At 40.2% G+C, this 21,974-nt stretch overlaps 1 protein-coding gene and 1 long non-coding RNA gene across 2 annotated transcripts in view; one reads left to right on the top strand and one right to left on the bottom strand.

Annotated features, from left to right (window-relative positions):
• Positions 1–21,974, top strand: part of CPA6 (carboxypeptidase A6) — an 85,919-nt gene that overhangs the window by 28,932 nt on the left and 35,013 nt on the right. Inside the window, exon 2 of the mRNA XM_090137679.1 lies at positions 13,808–13,883. Coding sequence (XP_089993805.1) covers positions 13,808–13,883 — 76 coding nt within the window. The remainder of the gene's footprint in view (positions 1–13,807; positions 13,884–21,974) is intronic.
• LOC149918633 (uncharacterized) overlaps positions 1–21,974 on the bottom strand; it is a 41,156-nt gene that overhangs the window by 987 nt on the left and 18,195 nt on the right. The window lies entirely within an intron of this gene.

The following is a 21,974-nucleotide window of genomic DNA, read 5'->3' as shown; positions in this document are numbered from 1 at the left end:
TGACATCTACTTTTTAAAATATGTATGAGACAGATCCTCTGATCTCTTTCCTGTATACTTACAAATTCACACTCTTACAGCTACCTATGTTTCTATGCCATGTACAGCAGTGAGTACAGACCTCCTTTTCTTAACTCTGAAGCCTCTACACCAGGCATGTCCAACTCACAGCCTGACATGGCTGACAATGCAGCCTCCCCCCCCACTCCATGCCAGCATGGCAGTGGCTCTGCCCCACTAAGTGGCCCCAAGCAAACACCCATCACTCAGCAGCAACCAAACCATTAGTGTGCTATTCATGCTGTGTTGACTCAAACCAGGACACAGGGAGGGCAGGGCTGTGAGTGCTGACTCAAGCAATGGCAAATAATTGTATGCATTTTGATACATTGGATGAATGCAGTACTTTGAACAGTGAAAAATATGCAGCTGTGCTTTCACTTTTGATAGAGAAGTTTGAGAATAGGTTTTCAAGATTGCCAAAAAAATCATCAAGTTATGTTTACAATACCATTTTTAGTCAACATAAATACATGACCTGCACATTTTCAAATGGAATGTATAGAGCTGCAATCAGATATTCAACTAAAAACCTGATCATGTCTCTTTCCCAGAATTTCATAACCCTTCCCTTAACACTTCACAGCCATATTTTATTCGTGTCATCATTTTTTGTCAGTATTTGTGAACAATGGTCAAGAATGAATCGTAGAATCATAGAATCATTAAGGCTGGAAAAGACTTCTGAGATCAGCAAGTCCAACTGTGAGCCCATCCCCGCCATGCCCGCTAACTGTGTCCCTCAGTGCCATATCCACACGGTTCTTGAACAACTCCAGGGATGATGAGTCCACCGCCTCCCTAGGGTGCCTGTTCCAATGCCTCACCACTCTTTTAAAGAAGATGTCTTCCTAATATCCAACGTGAACCTTTCCTAGCACAACTTGAAGCCATTACCTCTTATCCTAAGAAGCAATGTATGAGGGAAAAGAGGAGAGGAAAAGTATGTTATACAGGAGTTTCAGACAATAAAGAGAAACATATCTAACTAATGACATACAGAAAGAGTAACATTTCATTGAAAATTTCTATCAAACACCTTGAGACTTCGCTAAGAACTGCATTCACTGCTACTGAACCAATCTGAACCTTCACTGGTGCAGATTTTTAAGCGTGTAGTATGCAGGCTCTTGTTCATTGGTGGTGAAAATGCAGAGCTAATGGTGATGACTGTATTGAAAAATAGTGTTTTGTAGCTGAGAATTTGCTACCCTATGAAATATTGTTATTGTGGTTTTTGTATCTGTTGCAGTTTCCATATAAATAAATAGGAAGCATTACTTTTGGAGCAGCCTATGTATTTAAAGCCCCAAATAATTGCTTTTCACTCATTGTGGCCCAGGCAAGCCAGAAGGCTGGGCACCCGTATGCTTTGTATGTTTGGGAGAGCTTGAAGCATCAGGATGTAGTAGCTTTACTATCCGTAACTGTAATGCCTTGAGGCAGTTTTATGAACTCCAAATATATCATTTGATCTTAAAATCATTTCCAAAAGAACCCCAATTAGAAAATCCAATTTCAGTGAATTTCACATAGTCTGCTATTTTGCTGCTCAAGGGTGTTTTATATGCAGAGAATTTTCCTTGCTGGACAAGAGAGCAAAAAAATTTAGAAGGATCTACGTTGCACACCTTTTTTACACCTGCTGAGGGAAATGTTATCTGAAAGAGAACAGTGAAGCAAATGAAAACTCTCTCTATATTAATCTCCCTTTCTAATGTTTATCCAGCTTTCAGCTCTCTTAAGCTAACTGAAATCTACTAATGTAAGAAAAGAAAATTAGTTCCAATTATGGCTAGTTTTGGAGGGAGTAAGTGCAGGAGGCCATTGCTCTGGAGTAATTGGAATGAAAACAGTAGTAACTTATATCTAATGTGTGGCTAATGTTAAAAGTATTGTTGCTAGGCACATTTTCCACAAGGGACAATACAGTTTACTTACAGGCACTTAGGGAATCTCAGCAGTACTCTTCTTCTCATTTTTCTGTGTGTTTGAACCTAGTTGTGATAAAATATTGCAGTAATAGCTTGCTATTGCTGTGGGAAAGTTGCAGATTGACACATCCAAGTTCTTTGGAAATTTGTAGTTTGCCAGTCTGTCATTCAAAGAGATTGTGATAAATATGATGCCAAAGTACAAATGTAGGACAGTTTTGTTTAATTCAAAAGCACAAACATAATCAAGAAACATTTTTTTTTTTAAGGCAGTCATCCTATCCTTCCCCAAGTAACAGTAAGCAACGCATTGCAGGAAATTACATCAAACTGTGTTAAATAGCATCAAACTGCATAAAACAGTTCAGGCGGAGGCTGGCTAAAAAGCAGCTCTCTAGGGAACAATTTGGAGGTAGACAAATCAGTAGTACAGCTGTGCAGTGATGAAGGCCAGCAATAGCCTGGACTTATCAGCAGGAGTGTTGCCCAGGTCAGGGGAGAGGGCATTCACAACCTCACTGGGCAACCTGTTCCAGTGTCCTACCACCCTCACAGTAAAGAATTTCTTCCTAGCATCTAGTCTAAATCTACCCTTTTCCAGCTTAAAACCTTTTCCCCTCATCCTGTCACTACCTGCTGTTATAAAAAGTCCCTCCCCAGCTTTTCTGTAGACCCCCTTCTAGTACTGGAAGGACTTTAATGTCATAGACTTTATCAGCCTATGACATTACTTGTTTATTGCTGGGAACTATTTTGCATTGAATTCATTACAGATGGGGAGAGGAACAGTGTGCTAGAAAAGGCCTTGTGATCATAAGATCTTATTCCTTTCCTTTCTTTGTAGGAAACTACATAGTGAATCTAGCAAAATTTATGAGCATCCCATAGAGATTGTGTTAAAAAAATAAATAAATTGCTGATTTAAGTTAAATGCATGGCTCATGAAAATAAAAATAACAATTTCTTCCCATTGTTTTTCAAAGACTGAAGTATTGTCATGTCTTTGAGAAACAGTGAACAGGGACAGATAAATTACCTGCTCCATTTGGTGGCTGTAACATAGTTAGAAGTGGGCAGACGTTCTACTCAAAGATTCTCTTCTTCCATTGCTGCCAGTTCAGGTAAAACCATCATTCGTAAGTAGTTAAGTCCACACAGTTCATGTTTTTTTAATTAATTTTTTTCTCTGAATTTAGAATGTTCTAAAGGAAAGTTATAGACCTTACATTTATGTACGTCAACCTATTTATCAGTATCAGAAAAAATAGTTACTTTGTTATTTGTTGGTATATGAGAATTTTAATATAAACTCTTTTCAAAATAGTATACAGTAAATCAATTTTACTGTGTTTTTCATGGTACAGTACTAGTTTTAGTACATAGCAGTGACAGCTCATGCAATTTTATCAGAAAACCACTAGCATTTAAAATTCTCTTTAAAGAGTGTAAAAGACTCCTTCATTGAAAACATAATATTTTATATTTTCCAGCTTTATAGTTTGCCTGAAAAAAAAAAGAATTATGGCTATTTCCAACCTCTGAACATATTTCAGTTATGAAATTGTGTCTCCAAAGCAAGAGAGCATGTTTGGGCTCTTCTGTTTTCCTTGTTTTAGAAATACTAATTTACTCTCTGTCAGAGTGCATAAAAATCTTCCACTGAACTTTGAAAAGTCCTCTGCACACCCCATTATTTGTTTGCATGTTGGCAAGACCTAGGCAATCTATGTTATCAGTTGATATGTGTGTATGGAGAAAGCTCAAGATGTGGAAAATGTTAGATTTAATTAAAAAGGCATTTATAGGATACAGGAAAAAAAAAGCATGCCATTCTTATAGGCAAAGGAGCCACACAAATAATAAAGCAGCATTATTAAATCTTTAAGAAGACATAATTGTAGTTTAGCATTGCTAATCTTTTTGGTGCAGACCAGTCTTTCTTTTTCTGGTCTCAAACAAATTTATTAGAAAAAGTAAAGCCATGTCCATTTGATGTAATGTTACTTCAGTTTCAGTAAAAGCAAAGTTGTCATGGAATGCTGAGAATGCCCTTTTCAGGTGACCGGCTAGAAAATGCCAGTTTTTATTTCCCTATTGTGTGTGAAACATGAGCAGTGACATTCACTATCATTGTAAGACCAGCTGGGCAACAATGGCATCAGCCTTTGTCTAATTTCACGTAGTACGGTCTTTGATAACTCTTGGGAAAAATATAACCATTAGAACAAAAGGGCTCTTCTGCCTCCATTGTGTGTGTGCATGATAGAAAATAGGACTTGAAGAAGCCCAGTCCATTTCTTGGCACTGTATTTGTATGAGTGCATCTGTTTCCCACTTTTAAGAACAAAGGCACACAGACAAAAAGTTAGAGCCCTATGGCAAAAAAGACCCAGGTATTGTTGTTTGGTATCTTTGTAGGCTTACAGATGATCTCTGCATGATGGTTGTGACACCATTGAAGTCTATGGGATAAATGGGCAGTGTTTCAAGACATGAAAAATAGTTGCAGAATTTTTTTCTTTAGCTTCTGTGAAATGTCTATTTACTGCTTGCTATGTCTTTCATTGCTCTCATTACCATAGCCATCTGGAAGCTTGGGAGTCATGAATATATTTATTGTCTTAATACTCCCACACATTTAAAAGTTATTATCATCCCAATTTACAAAGGTGAGGAAGCTGAACCATATTTACAGTCAGCTATGCACAGCTTTTAGTCCAAGTTTGTCCATCATCCACATGCTTTGCAGGCAAGTGTGCACTCAGCTACAGAGACGGACTGCTGATACTTGTATTTCAAGCACACCCACAGGAACAGAGCCCAGACTTATTTTTTGTGCAGGCCATTAGAAATGGGGCAGAGAGGGACATAATTCAGTCCACCAGCAAATATCTCTGGCCAAATATATGGTGTTTGGTTCTTATGACTGAAATTCAGACAGCAATGTGGATATAAAACATATGGAGCTCAAAGACCTGTCAAACTTTATTTGAAGATGACCTGTGGTGGTTTGCTCAAGGTCTTAAAGGAAGCTGGAACACAAGAAGTCAAATGTAGATATGTAACACCAAACCATTCATCCCTTCAGCCTGTTGACATGTAAATTCTGTACATCTTTCAGTCTTGGTTTGCTTTCTTTGATTTCTCTGGGCAGAATCTCATGATATTTAATTTGGAAGTTGTTGAAATTGTTGCTGCAGTGTCTGAAGACATACATGGAGCTTAAGATGAGCTGAAGCAATTTTTAAGTTTAGAAAGGCATACAAACATCTGTGCGGATTTTTAGTGAGGCGGAGGGTTAGGACTGAAGGCAAATGCTGGCCCTGACCTGATGTTGAACAAACAGATCAGGACTTGGATACGATATGGGATGTGACATGAGAAATTGCTGGATAAAAAAGTTGTTAAGGCTGAGTTTTTATTTGAAAGGAGACAGACAGAGAAAGAAAGCACAAGCATGACAGAAGTGAGGGTGAAAAGATGGGAAAAGGGATTTAAATGTTTGCAACTGATGCAATCCAGTTTGTCCAGGGGCACCTGCTGGGCAGCCCCATGCTTGTTTTCCATAACATGACAATAAGCCATATTTGTCTAGCCATGCCACACAAGCCAAATATGCCTCTGCAGTCAGGATGGAGAGCATAGGATAAGCTTTCCTGTTTTAGCACAGGAGCACTGAGATGGATTGAGCCTCCTGGTACTGCCATACTGGGGCCATGCCAGGCTTGACAAAGTCACCATGTATTCAAATCTTCCATACAAATCAAAAAGCAGATCACAGGAGAAACGTGTGAACCAAGGGAATAAAAAAGGGATTGGAGTTACAGCATAAGTTTCTTTCAGTAATCTCTGAGACTAGACAAAAGATGGGTCTTTTAAAAAAAAAAAGTGAGTGTGCTTAATATGTCATTGCAAAGATTACATTTAAGCTAACAATCATCAGCTATTTCATGCAAATATGTCATTATAATACTTATCTTAGGCAGTGAATTCAAACGTGTATACAGAGTGTTTAATTTATGCTTGCTACTGCAAACTCTTCCGTTCATAGCTTCCAAGTTTTTGCATATCTTAATTAATCCAGCACAGTTAGTACCATATCTCCTTGCAGCCTGCTTTCTTGCTTTGGACTGTTTGTTTTCCTTAAGACACATATTCGTCTTGCTACTTCTTATTTTTTTTTAGGCCCTCTACAAACAGGTAGGAGCATCTTCACATTCAAAAACCACGGTCCTCAGTGGAGGACTTCAACCACCCAAATAACTTTTGGAGAGACAACATAGCAGGGCACCAGAAATCAGAGGTTCCTGGAATGTGTTGATAACTTCCTCTTCCAAATGGTACGGGAATCCAGGAGAATGGGTGCTATGCTGGACCTTGTCCTCATCAGTGAAAAGGGGCTGGTGAGTAGTGTGAAGCTCAAGGACAGCGTTGGCAGCAGTGACCATGAAATGGTAGAGTTAAAAGCAGGGGTGTCAGAGCGAGTGCACAGCAAGCTTGCTGCTCTGGACTTCAGGAGAGCAGACTTGAAACTCTTCAGGGATCTGCTTGGCAGGGTGAGATGGGATAAAGCCTTGGAGGGAAGAGGGGCCCAAGATAGCTGGCCAGTATTCAAGAACCATCTCCTCCAAGTCCAGAAGCAGCGCATCCTGAGAAAAAGGAAGGCAGGAAAGAATGCCAGGAGGCCTCCATGGATCAACAAGGAGCTCCTGGACTTACTTAAGTGCAAAAAGAAAGTCTATACAGAGTGGAAGCAGGAATGGGTTACCTGGGAAGACTACAAAAAGTTGTCTGAGCAGCCAGGGATCAGATTAGAAAAAGCTAAAACCCAGATAAAATTAAATCTAGCCAGATGTATAAAGGGGAACAAGAAGAAATTCTACAGATATATCAGTGATCAAAGGAAGGCCAGAGAAGAGGTGGGCCCCATGTGGAAGGAAACTGAAGACCTGGCGATGAGGAATATGGAGAAAGCTGAGGTGCTCAGTGCTTTCTTTGCCTCTATCTTCACCAGCAAGGGCTCTAGCCACACTGCCCAAGCTGCAGAAAGCAAAGGTAAGAATTGGGAGAAAGAAGATGTGCCCCCTGTAAGTGAAGATCAGGTTTGAGACCATCTAAAGAACTTGAAGGTGCACAAGTCCATGGGACCTGATGAGATTCATCCACAGGTTCTGAGGGAATCATAGAATAATATAATCATAGAATCATAGAATGGTATGATTCTATGATTTCTATCATAGAATCATAGAATGGTATGATTCTATGATTTCTTCAGTTGCCAAGCCAATATCCATCATCTTTGAAAGGTCACAGTAGTATGGTGAAGTTCCCATTGACTGGAAAAGGGGAAACATAACCCTCATTTTCAAGAAGAGAAAAAAATAAGATCCAGGGAATTACAAGCATATCAGTCTCATCCCCGTGCCTAGCAAGATCATGGAGCAAATCCACCTGAAGGCCCTACTAAGGCACATGGAAAATAAAGATGAGGTGATTGGTGAAAACCAACACAGCGTCACAAAGATCAAGTGATGCCTGACAAACTTGGTGGCTTTTTATGATAGAGTTAGGGTGTCAGTGGATAAAGGAAGAGCAACTGTCATCATCTACCTGGACTCATGCAAAACATTTGACAGTGTCCTGCATGACATTTTGGTTGCCAGAATGGAGAAACGTGGATTTGATGGATGGTCCACTCAAGAACTGGGAATTGACTGAATGGTCACACTCAGAGAATTGCAGTCAGTGGCTCAGTGTCCAAGTGGAGACTGGTGACAAGTAGCATTCCTCAGGGATGGGTGCTGGGATAGACTGGTGTTATTTAACATCTTTGTAGGAGACAAGAACAGTGGGATCGAGTGCGTCCTCAGCAAGTTTGAGATGATGGTAAGCTGGGTGATGCAGTTGACACGCTAGAGGGAAAGAATGCCATCCAGAGGGACATGGACAGGCTTGAGAGGTGGGCCCATGCCAAGCTCATGAAGTTCAACAAGGCCAAGTACAAAGTCCTGCACCTGTGGCACCTGTGGGCTGTGACAATCTCAAGCACAGATACAGGTTGGGTGGAGAATGGTTTGAAACCAGAAGAGAAGGATTTGGAGGTGTCAGTTGATGAAAGACTCAACATGAGTTGGCAGTGTGTGCTTGCAGCCGAGAAGGCCAATCATATCCTGAGTTGCATCAAGAGAAGCATGACGAGCAGGTTGAAGGAGGCCCCTCTACTCTGGGGTTGGAAGACCCCATCTGGAGTACTGCATCCAGTCTGGAGACCCCAAGAAAAGAAGGACATCAATCTGTTGAAGTGAGTCCAGAGGAGGGCCATGAAGATGATCAGAGAGCTGGAGCACCTCCCCTATGAGGACAGCTTGAGAGAAGATCTGGGGGTCTTCAGCCTGGAGAAGAGAAGTCTTCCAGTACCTGAAAGGGCCTACTTTCAGGTACTGAAAAGCTAGGGAGGGACTTTTTATAAAGGCATGTAGTGACAAGATGAGGAGAAATGGCTTTAAACTGAATGAGGGTAGATTTAGACTAGATATCAAGAAGAAATTCTTCACTGTGAGAGTGGTGAGACAATGGAACAGGTTGCCCAGTAAGGTTGTGGATGCCTCCTCCCTGGAAGCATTCAAGGTGTGGATGGGGCTGTGAGCAACCTGGTCTAGAGGGAGGTGTCCCTGCTTACAGCAGGGGACTGGAACTAGATGATCTTAAAGGTCCCTTCCAACCCAAACCATTCTATGATTCTATGATTATGTTTATATTCTGCTCTGAGAAAGTGTTTTCTTTCTCTCTTGTATTTACGTAAGACCCAAAGACATTTAGTGATGCAAGATGGTATCCATTACCATACAGAGTTTTTTTATGAGACGGAAGCAACTGGTTCCCCCTTTCTGTATTTGAGCTACGTGCGCTGTTTGCAAATCATTGGAGACCAGCTTTGCTTGAAAAAACATTGTTCCTTTGTTGGAACTTAAACTCTGCAAACATTCACCTTTGCATACCACCTGTTCATAGAATGAAGCTGCTTAAAGGAATAGTGCTGGTAGTACTGCATAGTTTAGACCTGCAAGTTTCTTGCTTGGGTAAAGTAGGAAATCAATTTCGCACCTAAAAAAATATTTCGAACTCAGATGGACCATGTCTGGGAATTAGCAGGCAACATGCATATAAGTTCCATTTTCAAAGAAGTCATCTGTTCGATACTGATAAATATCATGCAATAAAATATTTTACCTCCTCAGCATTTCTTCCTACATTACCCAAGCAAAAACATTTCCTTTCAAAATTATAGATAAGCTAGCTCTTCTTTGTACCAGGAATAACATCAGTTTTCCTGCCTTATTAACTAAAAGGCAGAAATTATACAGAACGCTATACAGAAAATCTGAATGGTGCTCTCTTCTGTTTGGATCAGCGTCTGCTCCAATACAGAAAATCCTCCAGTTGTGTTCAGGAAGTTTTGTTAAGTTCCCTTCCCACACATTCCTATTAAATTTCCAGAAAGAGCCCAACCTTATTTAATTTTTTTTTTTTTTTTTAAGAGTACTAAAGCTCTGGCTGAAACACTATCCCAGTAACAGACAGATAAAGAAAGTCTGAATATTTTGAAACACTTTGACTAGCAGAAGAGTTTAGCGGAGATGCAGGAGTGGAGCAATTGATCTTTCATTGCACATGAAAGCTGATGGCATATTGGGAGTTGTCTAGAGGCGTTCATGGTGTAGTTTTTTTCAGATGTATCTTTCAGTGTGTGTGTACTTCCCTCACCTTAATGAACCAGTTAAGTGCAAAAGCTATGGCAACTTGTTCTCAAGAACTGTAAGATTTCCTCTGCCATTAGGATGATTGTAAGTGGGGATTGTAGGGATTTGTTTTCTTTTGGATTGTTTTTGGTTGTTTTTTTTTTTCCCCTGTAGGTATTTGATTTATAACATAATTCCTCAAACTGTGTTTAAAATACCTGTAAAATCTTTGTAAACATATTTTAATTGAATTTCTTGGGAAATGAGAGAGCTGATTAAGGTTCACATTAGTCAAGATAATAACAATAAGGATTTTCCGGAAGGAAATGAGAAATTTACATAAACACAATTCATGCCATGTGACTTCATGAGAGAAATTCCATACACAACATTGGTAAAGAAGTTGTGCATGTGCTCCAGAATGGCTTCATTGAATCCATCTGGTCTGTTCAGAGATAAGTAAAACAATGAAGTAAATAAAAAGATTCGAAGAAATCAACCAAGAATTTTTATTCCCCAGCAGTGGCAGAGTGTATCACAGACTCACATAGCATATTCTGTTTCAAAAGCAGCTGCACCATTTTTCATGCTGTTCTTAAAAATATAGGAGGATCATGAAGAACATAAAACCCACTGCATGTCAGTGCTAGCCAATGGTTTGTCATCCATTTTGCTCAGACACCAGCCTGTCCATGGGGATTTGCTCACTAATCTCACTGGTCAGTTTAATTTTTAAAGCTTGTGTACTGCTGTTTGTGAATGCTTTCAGTTGTGTTTGTACAAAATTCAAACCATCCCTCTCAATCCTAGCTCTTGATGCCTAGCTGCTAGTGATAAATTGAAAGTTTGTCCTCGTTGATTGAATGTTCTATATTAATTTCTGCAAAATGTATACCATCTTGCTATTTGTTTAGAATTTTAAAAGTAGGCTTTTAAGAAATGGTTTAGAGACAGCATGGTTAGAAAAATAATGCATAAAGCAGCACTTTGCTGACATGAATCATCAGGCAAGACAATATGAAAAACTTTTCCTAAATGCGTACGTGATCAACTTGATCCTTTCTCCTCAAGAGCTCAAGAAGCAAGGATAAGGGATGTCACCAGGGATAGATCTGAATGTTTGGGATACAGCTGCCATTTATCAGCCACAACAGTCCATGAACCAGTAGAATTTGTTGCTGATTCTTACAAGTTGTGTCAGCTGTTGGATCTCTACCTTAAATTCATTGGGTACTGCATAGTGTTGGTAATACTTAAGGTAATAATTTGATTTTTTAATGTGAAATATTGCTAGGAAAGCTTAGGACTGTGTTATTTGATTGGTGGATATCAAGAATAAAGCAGGATCTGGTATTTGTGCTTTTTGGAAGAACCTAGAATGATTACCCACCAGCTGGCTAGCCTACATAAGTGGGAGTTTGCCGATAGCCTTCAGGAGTTCATTGTCTTCCTGGAGCTTGCATAACAAAAAATGAAACTGCCTCGTGGCATTGGCTTAACCATCCTTTTATGAAATGCTAAGAGCACCAGGTATGACAAACTGCTTCGTTTGAGCTCTCCAGGAGCAGGGCCAGCCACAGCTTGAGGCATTTCCCAATGATGTGTCAAGTGATCAATCAGTCACAGCACCAATGTTTTCCCCTTTAAGGCATGTGTTTCATCACATGGGAAATGACAGAGCTGCTGAGCTAATCCAAGACAGTTTAGAGTGACGTGTATTAATTCAGGACCATACCTAAGTGATATCAGTCCCTTCAACATTCCATCACAGATGCATAACACATGCTTAGATACTTATTTCATTAAAATCTGTTCCGCATATGTTGGTTGCCCCAATTCTTCCAGAAACTTCCAATGAATCTTTATTAATTACTTCACCTTCACATGTCCTGGGCAATCGTTGCTGCTTTTTAATAATTTCCTTCTTAACAGAAATTTAATACTTTTAGAGAAGTGAGTAATGGGAAAGACTATTACTGCTGTGTGCATTATGAATTAAGAGCATCTATTTCCCTTGAAAATACACAACAGTTTTATGCTCTAAGGAGCATTCTCTTTTTGTGTAACTTCCTATAAGGGAGGTTCAACTTGTCTTAAAAACTTAGTAATTTCCCTTAAAATTTTTAGAGCTGCCAAATTATAAAAAGGGTCCTTCCAGAAATCTTCCTCCTGAGGCACAGACCATTTGCCAGGTAAGGTCAACAGCAGCTGAGAACAGTGGACTGAAGTCCACTTCTCTGGCTATATCAGTATTATTGTACACACATTCTAAGGATAGTTCTAAAGCTTTCCATTTCAGTTTTAGTGGGTGAACAGTCTTGTTTTTCCTCAGTAATTTTGCACTGGGTACATAATAGAATACTTTTATCTTCTGCCTCAATGATTTTCCTCACAAGAAATAGTGGAGTCACAATAGAACACTTTTATCTTTTGCCTCAAAATGTGCAAGGACATTAACCATGGGTTCCCCATACATTGTTTTTGAAAAGTGACTCACTATGGCCTAGCAAGCAATGGAAATCTTCCAAACCAGGGAAAAGTGGATGGAAGTAGGTCAAAGGCTTCGCTGATGAAGCTGATGGTGAAAAAATGGGAAGAAGAAGGTGGGCACTCGATCACCCTAGATACCACTGAGCTTGCCCCCAAAGAGACATTAGCACATATCTACAAGACCTTGAAAAAGAATATGTATGCCAATGTACTGCATATATATGTCTTAACTGTTCAAATGTAGAACCTGAACTCTGAGAGGGTGCGCTTGCTTGTCAAGTTGCCCAGTGTGAGTCATGAGGAACAAAGGAGTGCCACTTTCTATCACCACATTGGAGTTAAAGAGTTTTCTTCCTAGATTTCGGATGACATTCTGACAATATTTAATGTTTATTTGTAAATGCCTTAAGAATTCCTGCAACACTGCGAAGACTTACAAGAGCTGCAGCCACAAAGGAAGGATCTAATACTTGCTTTCTGAGAAATAGCAACAGCCCAGGAACCATCCTAAGACAGGGAGAAAGGTGAAGGCACACTCACCGGTGTTGTTTCTAGTTAGCCAAGAATCTTCTGAGCAGATTCAGAAGATATCTGGAAGATAAGAGGCTTCACAATATGTTTTTGTAACAAGCTTCCTCTCAATGTCAAGGGAAATTGTACAGCATAAAATTCCCAAGTAAGGAAGAAATTGGACTTGAAAAAAATTGAAGAGGATTCTGGCTGGAGGACGGAACTGTCCAAATAAGATGTGTATGATTTCTTTGGGCTTTTGGGAGAGAAGTACTGAATGTTATGATGTGGAGCCAAAGTCTTGAAAGGTAGGAAAATACCAGAACTAGGCATTGGCCATGCACAACTATTTCAGCCCCTTTTGTGTGTGGAATTTAATGTTTTAGTTGCAGAATCACAGCTTGTGCTTTTCTGCAGTCACCTTGTGCTCTCCAGCCTCCCACAGTTCCATCAGATGGATGGACAGCTATTCAGTTTCTTGTTCTATGTTTGCAAATTTATGTTATGATCTGCTAAAAAAAGTGCATAAAATGAGCTGCTATTATCTAGAACCTTCTGAGCATGTATGAATAGCTGTTTACATGACAGATTTGTGCAAGGATAAGGCAAAAGGTATGTCCTTGATATGAAGGCCACCTATCTTCTAAAGTCCTCTCTTTAAAGTATGAGACCACTGGATCCTTCAAAGCCCATTACATTTTCAAACCTACAAAAGCAGTGCATCTTGCTGATCTTGCCTTCAGAAAGACATTTTATGTTTTTGCAAAATAAAAGTTAATTTTTGATCTGAGGTACACTTTCAGTATGGAAGATATCTGTTTGAATGGTTGTTAGAAGCAAGGAACAAAAGCATTTACACAGAAATGGAAGGACAAGATAACACTCTTGTCTGCAAAGAGCAAAACACTTGCGTGGAAGTGCATGACCCAAGCAGAAAGTCTAGAAGCACAGCTCCAGTTCACCTGGCATTTTGCTGCTGCTGAGCGCAATTACAGCCACTGTAACCTATTTACTGTTGCATTGTGCTGCTGCAAGAATCCTTAAAGTGTCAATTCAACGTTCTCTTATTGGCAGTGATAAAGTCATTCGTGTTGTTCCTGAGAGTGAGAGGGAGACACAGATCCTGAAGGCTGCATTTAACAGGCTTAAGGTGAGTTTGATTATTTTCATCTTCTTTTTCAAATTTTAGTGGAAAACCATACTGGGTTAAATGCCTTTAATTTGTCATTTTACTTCAAGCTATTTAATTCTCTGGAAAACAGTCTTTTCCCATTAAATTTTCAATTTTTCAATAAAATGGCAAAGGAACTGGATTCATCATGCCTGATAATTTTAACAGGAAACACTTACTACCTAAAATAGTATACATGACACACTTGCAAGTTTGCTGTTTTTTTCCCCTCCCACTTCTTGCTAGCATACACAATTGCATGCTTCATTATCTAGCTTATGATTTAATTTAAAATACTGACATCAAGATACAAACACATACAGAAGTAAGAAAAATAAAGTGGCTTTAGTCTGGGAATCTCTCTAGCAGAATGTCCACAGGACTCACTGGCAAGCCAGAAACTGTCTTCCTTGGCCTTTTCTTGAAGATATAAATGAAAAGCATTGGAGTGAGATCCTACCTGGTACAACGCAGCATAAATGTGCTCCGCATTGCTAACACAGCTACCAAAGGCACAGATGCTCATTTCATAGCAGTCTGGCTCAGTATCACAGAGGACAAAGGAGATTACCTACAAGCAGGACCCCAAATCCTTGCAACAGCACAGCAAGGATTGTGTCGTGCACATGCCTTAGCTTAGGCACCCAGGGGACGGATGAACCTCATTAATAGTCTCCAAAACAGAATAACCAAAGCAGAGACAGGGAAGTAGCAATTTGATCACGATGTTGAATTTGTTCCAGTTGTTGACTGTGAGTCCCAGGTGCTGCTGTTCACCTGTGTTGGCTTATGCTCTGCAGGAGGGCAACAGCTGACTTTTCCCTGTAACTATGAAGGTAAAGCAGTTTGATGGGCAGCCTCAGAAGTAGCACAGACACAACAAGCTAAGTAATTTGGCACAGTGAACTCAAGCCTACATTTGTTTCTGACTGACAAGAGCTGTATAGACACTGCCAATGGATCGCTGTGGTAACTTTGGCAGTCCTGGGTTATATAGTTTTGTGTCACATCAGTAGTATCAAAGTGTTGAGAGCATGAGCAAACACGTTTGCTGTTCACTGCTTTCAACTTCAAGCAAACTATTTGGCAGTCTGCAATGAATCTCATTCTCTCTTACTGAGGCCTGATATAAATGATTTTGTTCTCACTTGGGCAAAGAGTGAAAGTGCATGTAATTTTATAAACCAGTAGTTAACACCTAGGATACAAGCCAACCAAATTTCAGTCTGCTTATTGAATTGGGAAAAAAATGAAGATGCTAGAGCTCTCACATTAAGTGTTCCATCTTTTGGTTTTGATGAAGCTTTCTTGCTACTGGTTCATAAGAAAGTGAACAGAACTACCTTAGATCCCACGCTCCAGGGGAAGACTCACTTCAGAGAATATCCATCAGGTAAGGCTTGATGCCTCACTAGCTTTAGGTTGGTAGGCTGAGCCTCTCTCCATCATCTCTACATTTCTTATTGACATGTTTGGTTATTTCTCCACTTAGGATACTAAATGTTGCTCTCAAGACGTTTAGCTTCCATACATGTTGCAGAGGAACCTCAGTGTTCAGTGCTATGTATTATAATACTTTTCACTGTAATGCCCAAGTCAGTTAAAGAATATCATCTTATATTTGTTTCTGCAGAGCTTACTAATGTCTCAGGGAGACTTTGGGCCTGACCCTCAGCTTTGAATGTTACCGTAAAACCCCAAAGAGGATAATCATTTCACTCAAATTAGGAAAAAAGTCTAACCATCAGACCAAGAAATACATGTGGAAGCTGTTTTTTGCATTAATTTCTTCCCTTTGGATACTGGAACATAAAGAGGGAGCACATATGTTTTTTCCTTTCTCCTCATATTGCAAACCCTGCAAAGCAGAAGGGTTACTCACCTTCCTGCAACTGTTTCTCATTACAGAGCTCCCTTAGGCTCCCAGATGGAGATTCGTTCACCCAATTTCATCAAAGTGGGAGCAGTAGAAACTTGAATAAATAGTTGCATGCTACAAGTCTGAGAACAGGATAATAAAATTTTGGCAAAGTGCATTGGAATCTGACTAGTTAATTAGAAAATGATTGATTTGTATGAAGTAAGGAGCTAAGGAAGTTGATGGGAAGATTTTTTTAAATATAAGACAGTACTGACACCCAGTTTCATGAAAACTATGGATTTGGCTGCTTTTTAGGTCTTGGGGCTGTCCCACCTGCAACTGCTTGACTGCCTGTCTACATGTGCTTAGAATCACAAATTCATACGACCAGAGAAACATAGAAAGGTTGAAGTTGGAAATGACCTGTGGAGATCAGCTAATCCAAACCCCTGCTCAAGCTAATGTCCACAGAGGACAGTAGTCAGAACTGTGTCTGGGTGGTTTTTTAATATCTCTGGGGAAGGAGACTCCACAACCTATCCAGGAAACTTGTGCCAGTTCTCTGTCACTCTCATAGTAAATTAATTTTTTTGTCATCTTCAGATGGAACTTCCTATGTTCCAGCTGGCTCTTGTTGCCTCTTGACCTATCACTGAGCACCAGTGAGAAGAGTCCAGCCCAATCTTTTTGGCACCCTTCCTTTCAATACATTGATCAGATACCGCTCGAGTCTTCTGTTCTCTAGGATAAACAGGCCCAGCTGTCCCAGCCTTTGCTTCTTTGAGAGATCTCGTTCTATTTTCTTAATAATTTTAGTAGCCCTTTGCTGGACTTGCTCCAGAAGCTCCATGTATTTTTTGTACAGTGGAACCTAGAACTGGATGCAGTATTCCAGGTGAGGCCTCACCAAGGCTAAAGAGAGGGGGAGGATTACCTCTCTTGACCTGCTGACAAGACGTTGCTTAATGCAGCACTGTGACCTGACATGCAGCAAAACAAAGATCATTCCAAACTATACTGGTAGAGCTAGGACCTGGAAGTCGATCCCTCCAAAATCCCAGAATAGCACTGTCACCAGAAAACCACACTTCCCAGAATTTCATCACTTACTTCTGATCTTCACAGAGAGGTTTTATTGGTCACATGAAAAAGCAGAAACAGCATCTCCTGAGTGCAGTGTGCTCCATAACCACTGGTAATGCATTGGAACAAGCTGCCCAAGGAAGTGATAACGTCACCATCCCCAGAGGTGTTCAAGAAAAGGGTAGATGTGGCATTGAGGGACATGGTTAGTGGGCATGATGTGGGGATGGACTGATGATTGGACAAGAGATCTTAGGGGTCTTTTCAATGGTTCTGTGATTTATTGATTCTATGATTCTATGACCACACTGCTATGACTACCAGTGGGTTGCTCATCCCTCTTTACTCTAGGCTGGCAAGGGAAAGAGAAGACAATATCTGCTGTCCCAGGCTTCCTTTCACTGTGTCTCATGGAAAGAGCTTTGTAATAGACTTATGGTTCTGAATTTATTCCAGCCATTTCCTTCTGCCTTTAAAATCTATGCTAGTAAGACAGAGTCACTTAGCCTTTTCCTCTGGACATTCTTTCATAACCCAAACAATTAAAAGAAAATGTCATCTCTGTCAAGTTCAAATGAGCATATCCTTCTGAAGGGCTCAATCACAGAAAAGCACTCACAGAAAAGTACTCTGATTGTCCTATAACAAAGCAGTGTATTTTAGCATCAAGCTGACAACAAGAGAAATGCAAAGCTACTCCTTCTTAGAGTCCACTGATTTGGACAAAGGGAAAACAATCAGGTAGAAAATAAATGGGGACTAACAAGTGTGGTTTATGTATCTTTTCACACATTTATTTTATCTACTCATTTCTTAATGACTGTCCTTACCACTAATCATTCCTGAGCAGATTTTATCATTTTAAGTCTGCTCTGGCTTCTTTATTTCTGTGAACTGCTAAGCTACAAAGATGTCCTTTACTTCTAGGGGTATTACATTTCTTGGTAATAATATAAAATGAACCCACTGCTGATATTTTTCCTAAAAAAATCCCATGGCATAGAACATTTTAAAAATGTATGAAAGCATGGAGAAAGTGCTCATCTTTTTTATCCTGAACTATGAACTATCTGTTGTTTGCCTCACCTGATCTGGGGAAAAGAAAGAAACACCAGGGAAGTAAGGGAAGAGGTGGAGATGCCATGCTGCACCCAATGCTGTAGAAGCCAGCAGGCAGCAACCTCCACCACTTTTGGGGAGAGTGTCAGGCACAAAAGGAGACTTTTCTTAAATGTGCATTTATGGAAACCTACATTGAGTATTCCTTAAAGGATGATCTTGGAATTGGCCATGTCTTAGTGTGCTTGAAATATCTTAAAATGCACCCTCACTAATTAACTTGGGCAGTAATGACAGATTAGCCATTGTGTGAGCAACAAACCTTGCAGCAGGGGCTGGATGGATACTCAAGAACTTCAGTCCACATGAAAATGTTTAATCACAAACAGCACTGTTGTGTTCCCAATATGTGAACTATAAGGCTAACTCAGACTGCTATAATCCTTTCAGACGTTTTAACCTTAATATTTGGAGCTCCTTAGGATGGATATTCCTCCCCCCCCCCCCCCCCAGATGAATAAATAAACAAATAAAATCCATGTAATGCTTAATATAATAAATCCCTTAAACTTGCCTGGAGTAAATAGGCTCTGCTACAGTACAAATGCCATTGTCTATACTGAATGAATAATGGTTAATGTCATTCCACACGTTTAACTTTTGGTTCATGAATTGCCCAAAGGCAAATCACATTAGTCATAATCACTTGCTGAGTAATTTCCACAAATTAGTTTTGCTCTGTAGCTCCACTGCCCACAGTGCTTTGTTATTAATCATTATTATAAATTGATGCTTTCATAGCGTACTTCAATTAACTTGTAGGTGACAAAATGTTTTTTTTCCCCGATGGGTGATCATAGCTTGCAGACCTGAACTGCCATTGAAAATAGCCAGCCTTACAGTAGAAAATTTGCCTGCTGTGAGTTCTATAAGGTTGTTTAAACTTCTTTGAATTCAACAAATTAACTCAAACAAACTCATCCACAGTATCAAAGCAAAAAGAAAGCCTAAATGCACTGGGTCACACTGGCTGCCATCCAGCCCGCAAAGCAGCACGAGGTGGCTCTGACCCATCCAGGCACAGTGGGGCCCTGCACTCCCCCTGCAGCCCCTGCTCTGTGGACACAGTGCCATCATCTCAGAGCAGTTTGTCAGGAAGTTCTTAGACCTCAATCACTTCCACATCTGCAAGCGCTTCTTAATGCAATATGTGCCTGAGCTCATAAGAAACAAAGCAGGTAGGGAGCCTGCCATCGTTTAAAGCAGAAGGTCCCAGTTTCTGGTTTTCACCTAGTGATGAAGGCAGCAGCAGCTGGAAGCCACTGCTCTGCAGAAGGGGGAGATGCCACCCAGCATCCCTTGTCTCTACTACCTTCCTGCGTCACGTTTCATTCAGTTTCTCTGGGGAAGTAAGAGCCAGGTAACCAGGCTTCCCACTGCCAGCACCACTGCATATCCTTGAACACCCCTTGTGCAGTGCCTGTGTCTGAGACCGCCGGGGCGGATACAGTGGTGAGTATGATAGGGATGAATGGTGATGGAGCTCCTCCTCCAGCTTTCATGTAAGAACATTGCATAGCAGCTTTAAGACATATTTGCATACGGTTAAAATAGACTAAAATGCAACAAAATTTTTAACGATTCAAGTATGAACAATTCAAGTATGAATGGAGTTCTTTCTTTCTAATTATTGATCGTTGTCATGGTTCCTGGACTGAGGGCTGCTCTGATGCAATCATAGGCACTGATATAAAAAACTAGAAATTCTGCTGCATTTCTTTGCTGCTATCTAATTTTATTGATATGACACAAAACTTTACTTCTGACTCAGAAATACTATTTTTCAGGTTCATTCTTTTCATCCTAACCACTTGCAAGTTGTTACAATTGTCAACAAAGAAAGAGAAATGTTTATGATGAGATGGAGTGACCTGAGTATCACAGAACTGCCCAATCTCTGTCCTGCAGGGCTCTTCTGGTCCATCCCCTGTCCCTCTGCCTCACATCATCTCCAAGGACTGCCCCTCGTCTCTCGCTCTTTCTTGTTTAGGAGACCATCTGAGAAGCCTGATTCTGATTTATGAACCTTTCCATGGTTTTAAATCTGTTAGACTTGACTGACAGAAACAAATGTCACATTCCAAACTGCTTTGCAAAGAAACAGATTTGCTCAGGTTCTCAGAACCCACAGATTTGGTTTATCTGCTCTGGAATTTTCTTTCGTAAGCATTATTTTTGAAGTGCCACTTCATTCAAGCCTTGATAACTTCTACTCTACCAGTGGTCTATGAGCACATTTAATCATATATGCCTGACTGGAATCGGTGTTGTTTGTATAACTAGCAAAGAAGCTACTGCTCTGTGAACATTCCTGGCATAATAGAGTCAGACCACTCATTCTTCAGTAGATTTTACAAAAGAAATTCCTGGGCGCAGCCAAGCACTTCTTTAACACTGGGAGGAGCCAGCCAAGTAGGCCTTGAAGCCACAGCTCCTTCTGATTGTTTTCTAGCCTCTCTAGCAGCTGCTTATCCATTGTAATCCCTGAATTGATCCTGTCATTGCAGTTCAGAGAATCCGAAATGTCTTGTGGGGAAAAAGATCAGCTGGCTGTAAATCTGATCATTTGCAGCTCCAAATGCAAATGCTGAAAAAGACTTCAAAGAACAAAAGTCCATCTGAAAATGCAGTAAGAAAGCATAACAGCCTAAATGAAGCCATTCCTGCTCTGCAGAAGGGCAGAATAAGCTCAGTAGCCAGGGCTTTGCTCATTTTACTTTGGATATATTACGAACATCTTGTATTTATACAGCCAGATGCTTTAGTCAATTTTAATCTAAATCACACGGTAGTCAGATACGGACAGAAAGTTTCAGATACAGATGGACCATCATGGGGTTATACATCAATATATCAGAACAAGGGTCTATAAAACTACTTTTCAGGCTCAGAAGGAAAATACTGTTCTAAGAAAGCTTTAGTAGGAGATTGAAGATAAAAGCAGAGAGCCCACATATAACGAGTACACACACATGAGTTCACATATGATACAGGAAGCCTGGACTTTCCGAGGTGGGAGAAATCTGCTTTCCCTTTAACTGGTGAAGAATCCTGAGTCCAAGATCAACAAAGTCATTGCCCAGCTCCCATTGCTTAAGCAGGAGCAGGACCAGCCCAGGGCTCATTACTCCAATTCTCAGTGCAGCAACAACTACAGAATGAACTGAGCCATAAATAGTTTAATAAGAAACAAAACAGGGTTTGGATTGCTTTGTTTGTTGTTGCTTTTTTTATGAGTCTGCTAAAGAATGCTTCACATCTTTCAAATCTTCTTAGCCCATTGGCATCTGTACTTGTGGGAACGGGCATTCAATTACCAAATAGTTGTGCCATGTCTTTTATTCAGTGAGTCTCTTGAGGAACAACCAGCAAGTTCTTTTCTGCAGTGTAGAGTCCTCGGTAAAATTATATCAGTATGAATGGAGTAGCAAGATCATTACTGTGTTATAGTTTCAGAAATACCTGCAAAATGCAAAACCTCAAGCTGTGCATTGTTCCCAGTCTTTTACTGCCAGTATTATGACTGCTGCAATTCAGTGAATCAATCTTGATTTATTATTCTTAGCAGCCTCACTCGAAAGCAAATAAATACTGAAAAGTTAGAGCCAATTAAATGTCTAGTGTGCTAAATCAGAAACTTAAATTACTTTGCACCAGCAGCCAGGACTACCCTGAAAGTCCTTCTAGAAAGCATAAAGAATCTCTTGCTTGCTTGTTGCATGTAAAGGGAAGCTGAAGGAGATTTGCAGTCAGGACTGTTCGTAAAGTTCCTTAATTGGAAGGGGCATGTGAGCATGAAATAATTCTTGATCCTGAAAATATCCGCAAGGGTGACTACATTTACAGAGGAGTAGTTGCAGTCTTTTCAGGTGAACTAGAGCACAGCTATAATTATCTGCCTACATCAGATTCAACTGGACTCATTCTCCTTTCATTCATTCTTTGCAAATATACCAGAAGAAGTTTAAAACATTGCACATTGTGTATGTCCATGTGTATTCACATGT

The sequence above is a fragment of the Phasianus colchicus genome, chromosome 3, assembly GCF_987193195.1.
Source record: "Phasianus colchicus chromosome 3, bPhaCol1.hap1.1, whole genome shotgun sequence".
Taxonomy (NCBI): domain Eukaryota; kingdom Metazoa; phylum Chordata; class Aves; order Galliformes; family Phasianidae; genus Phasianus; species Phasianus colchicus.
Note: the sequence above shows the minus strand (reverse complement) of the source record. Positions and strands in the feature narration are given on the sequence as shown.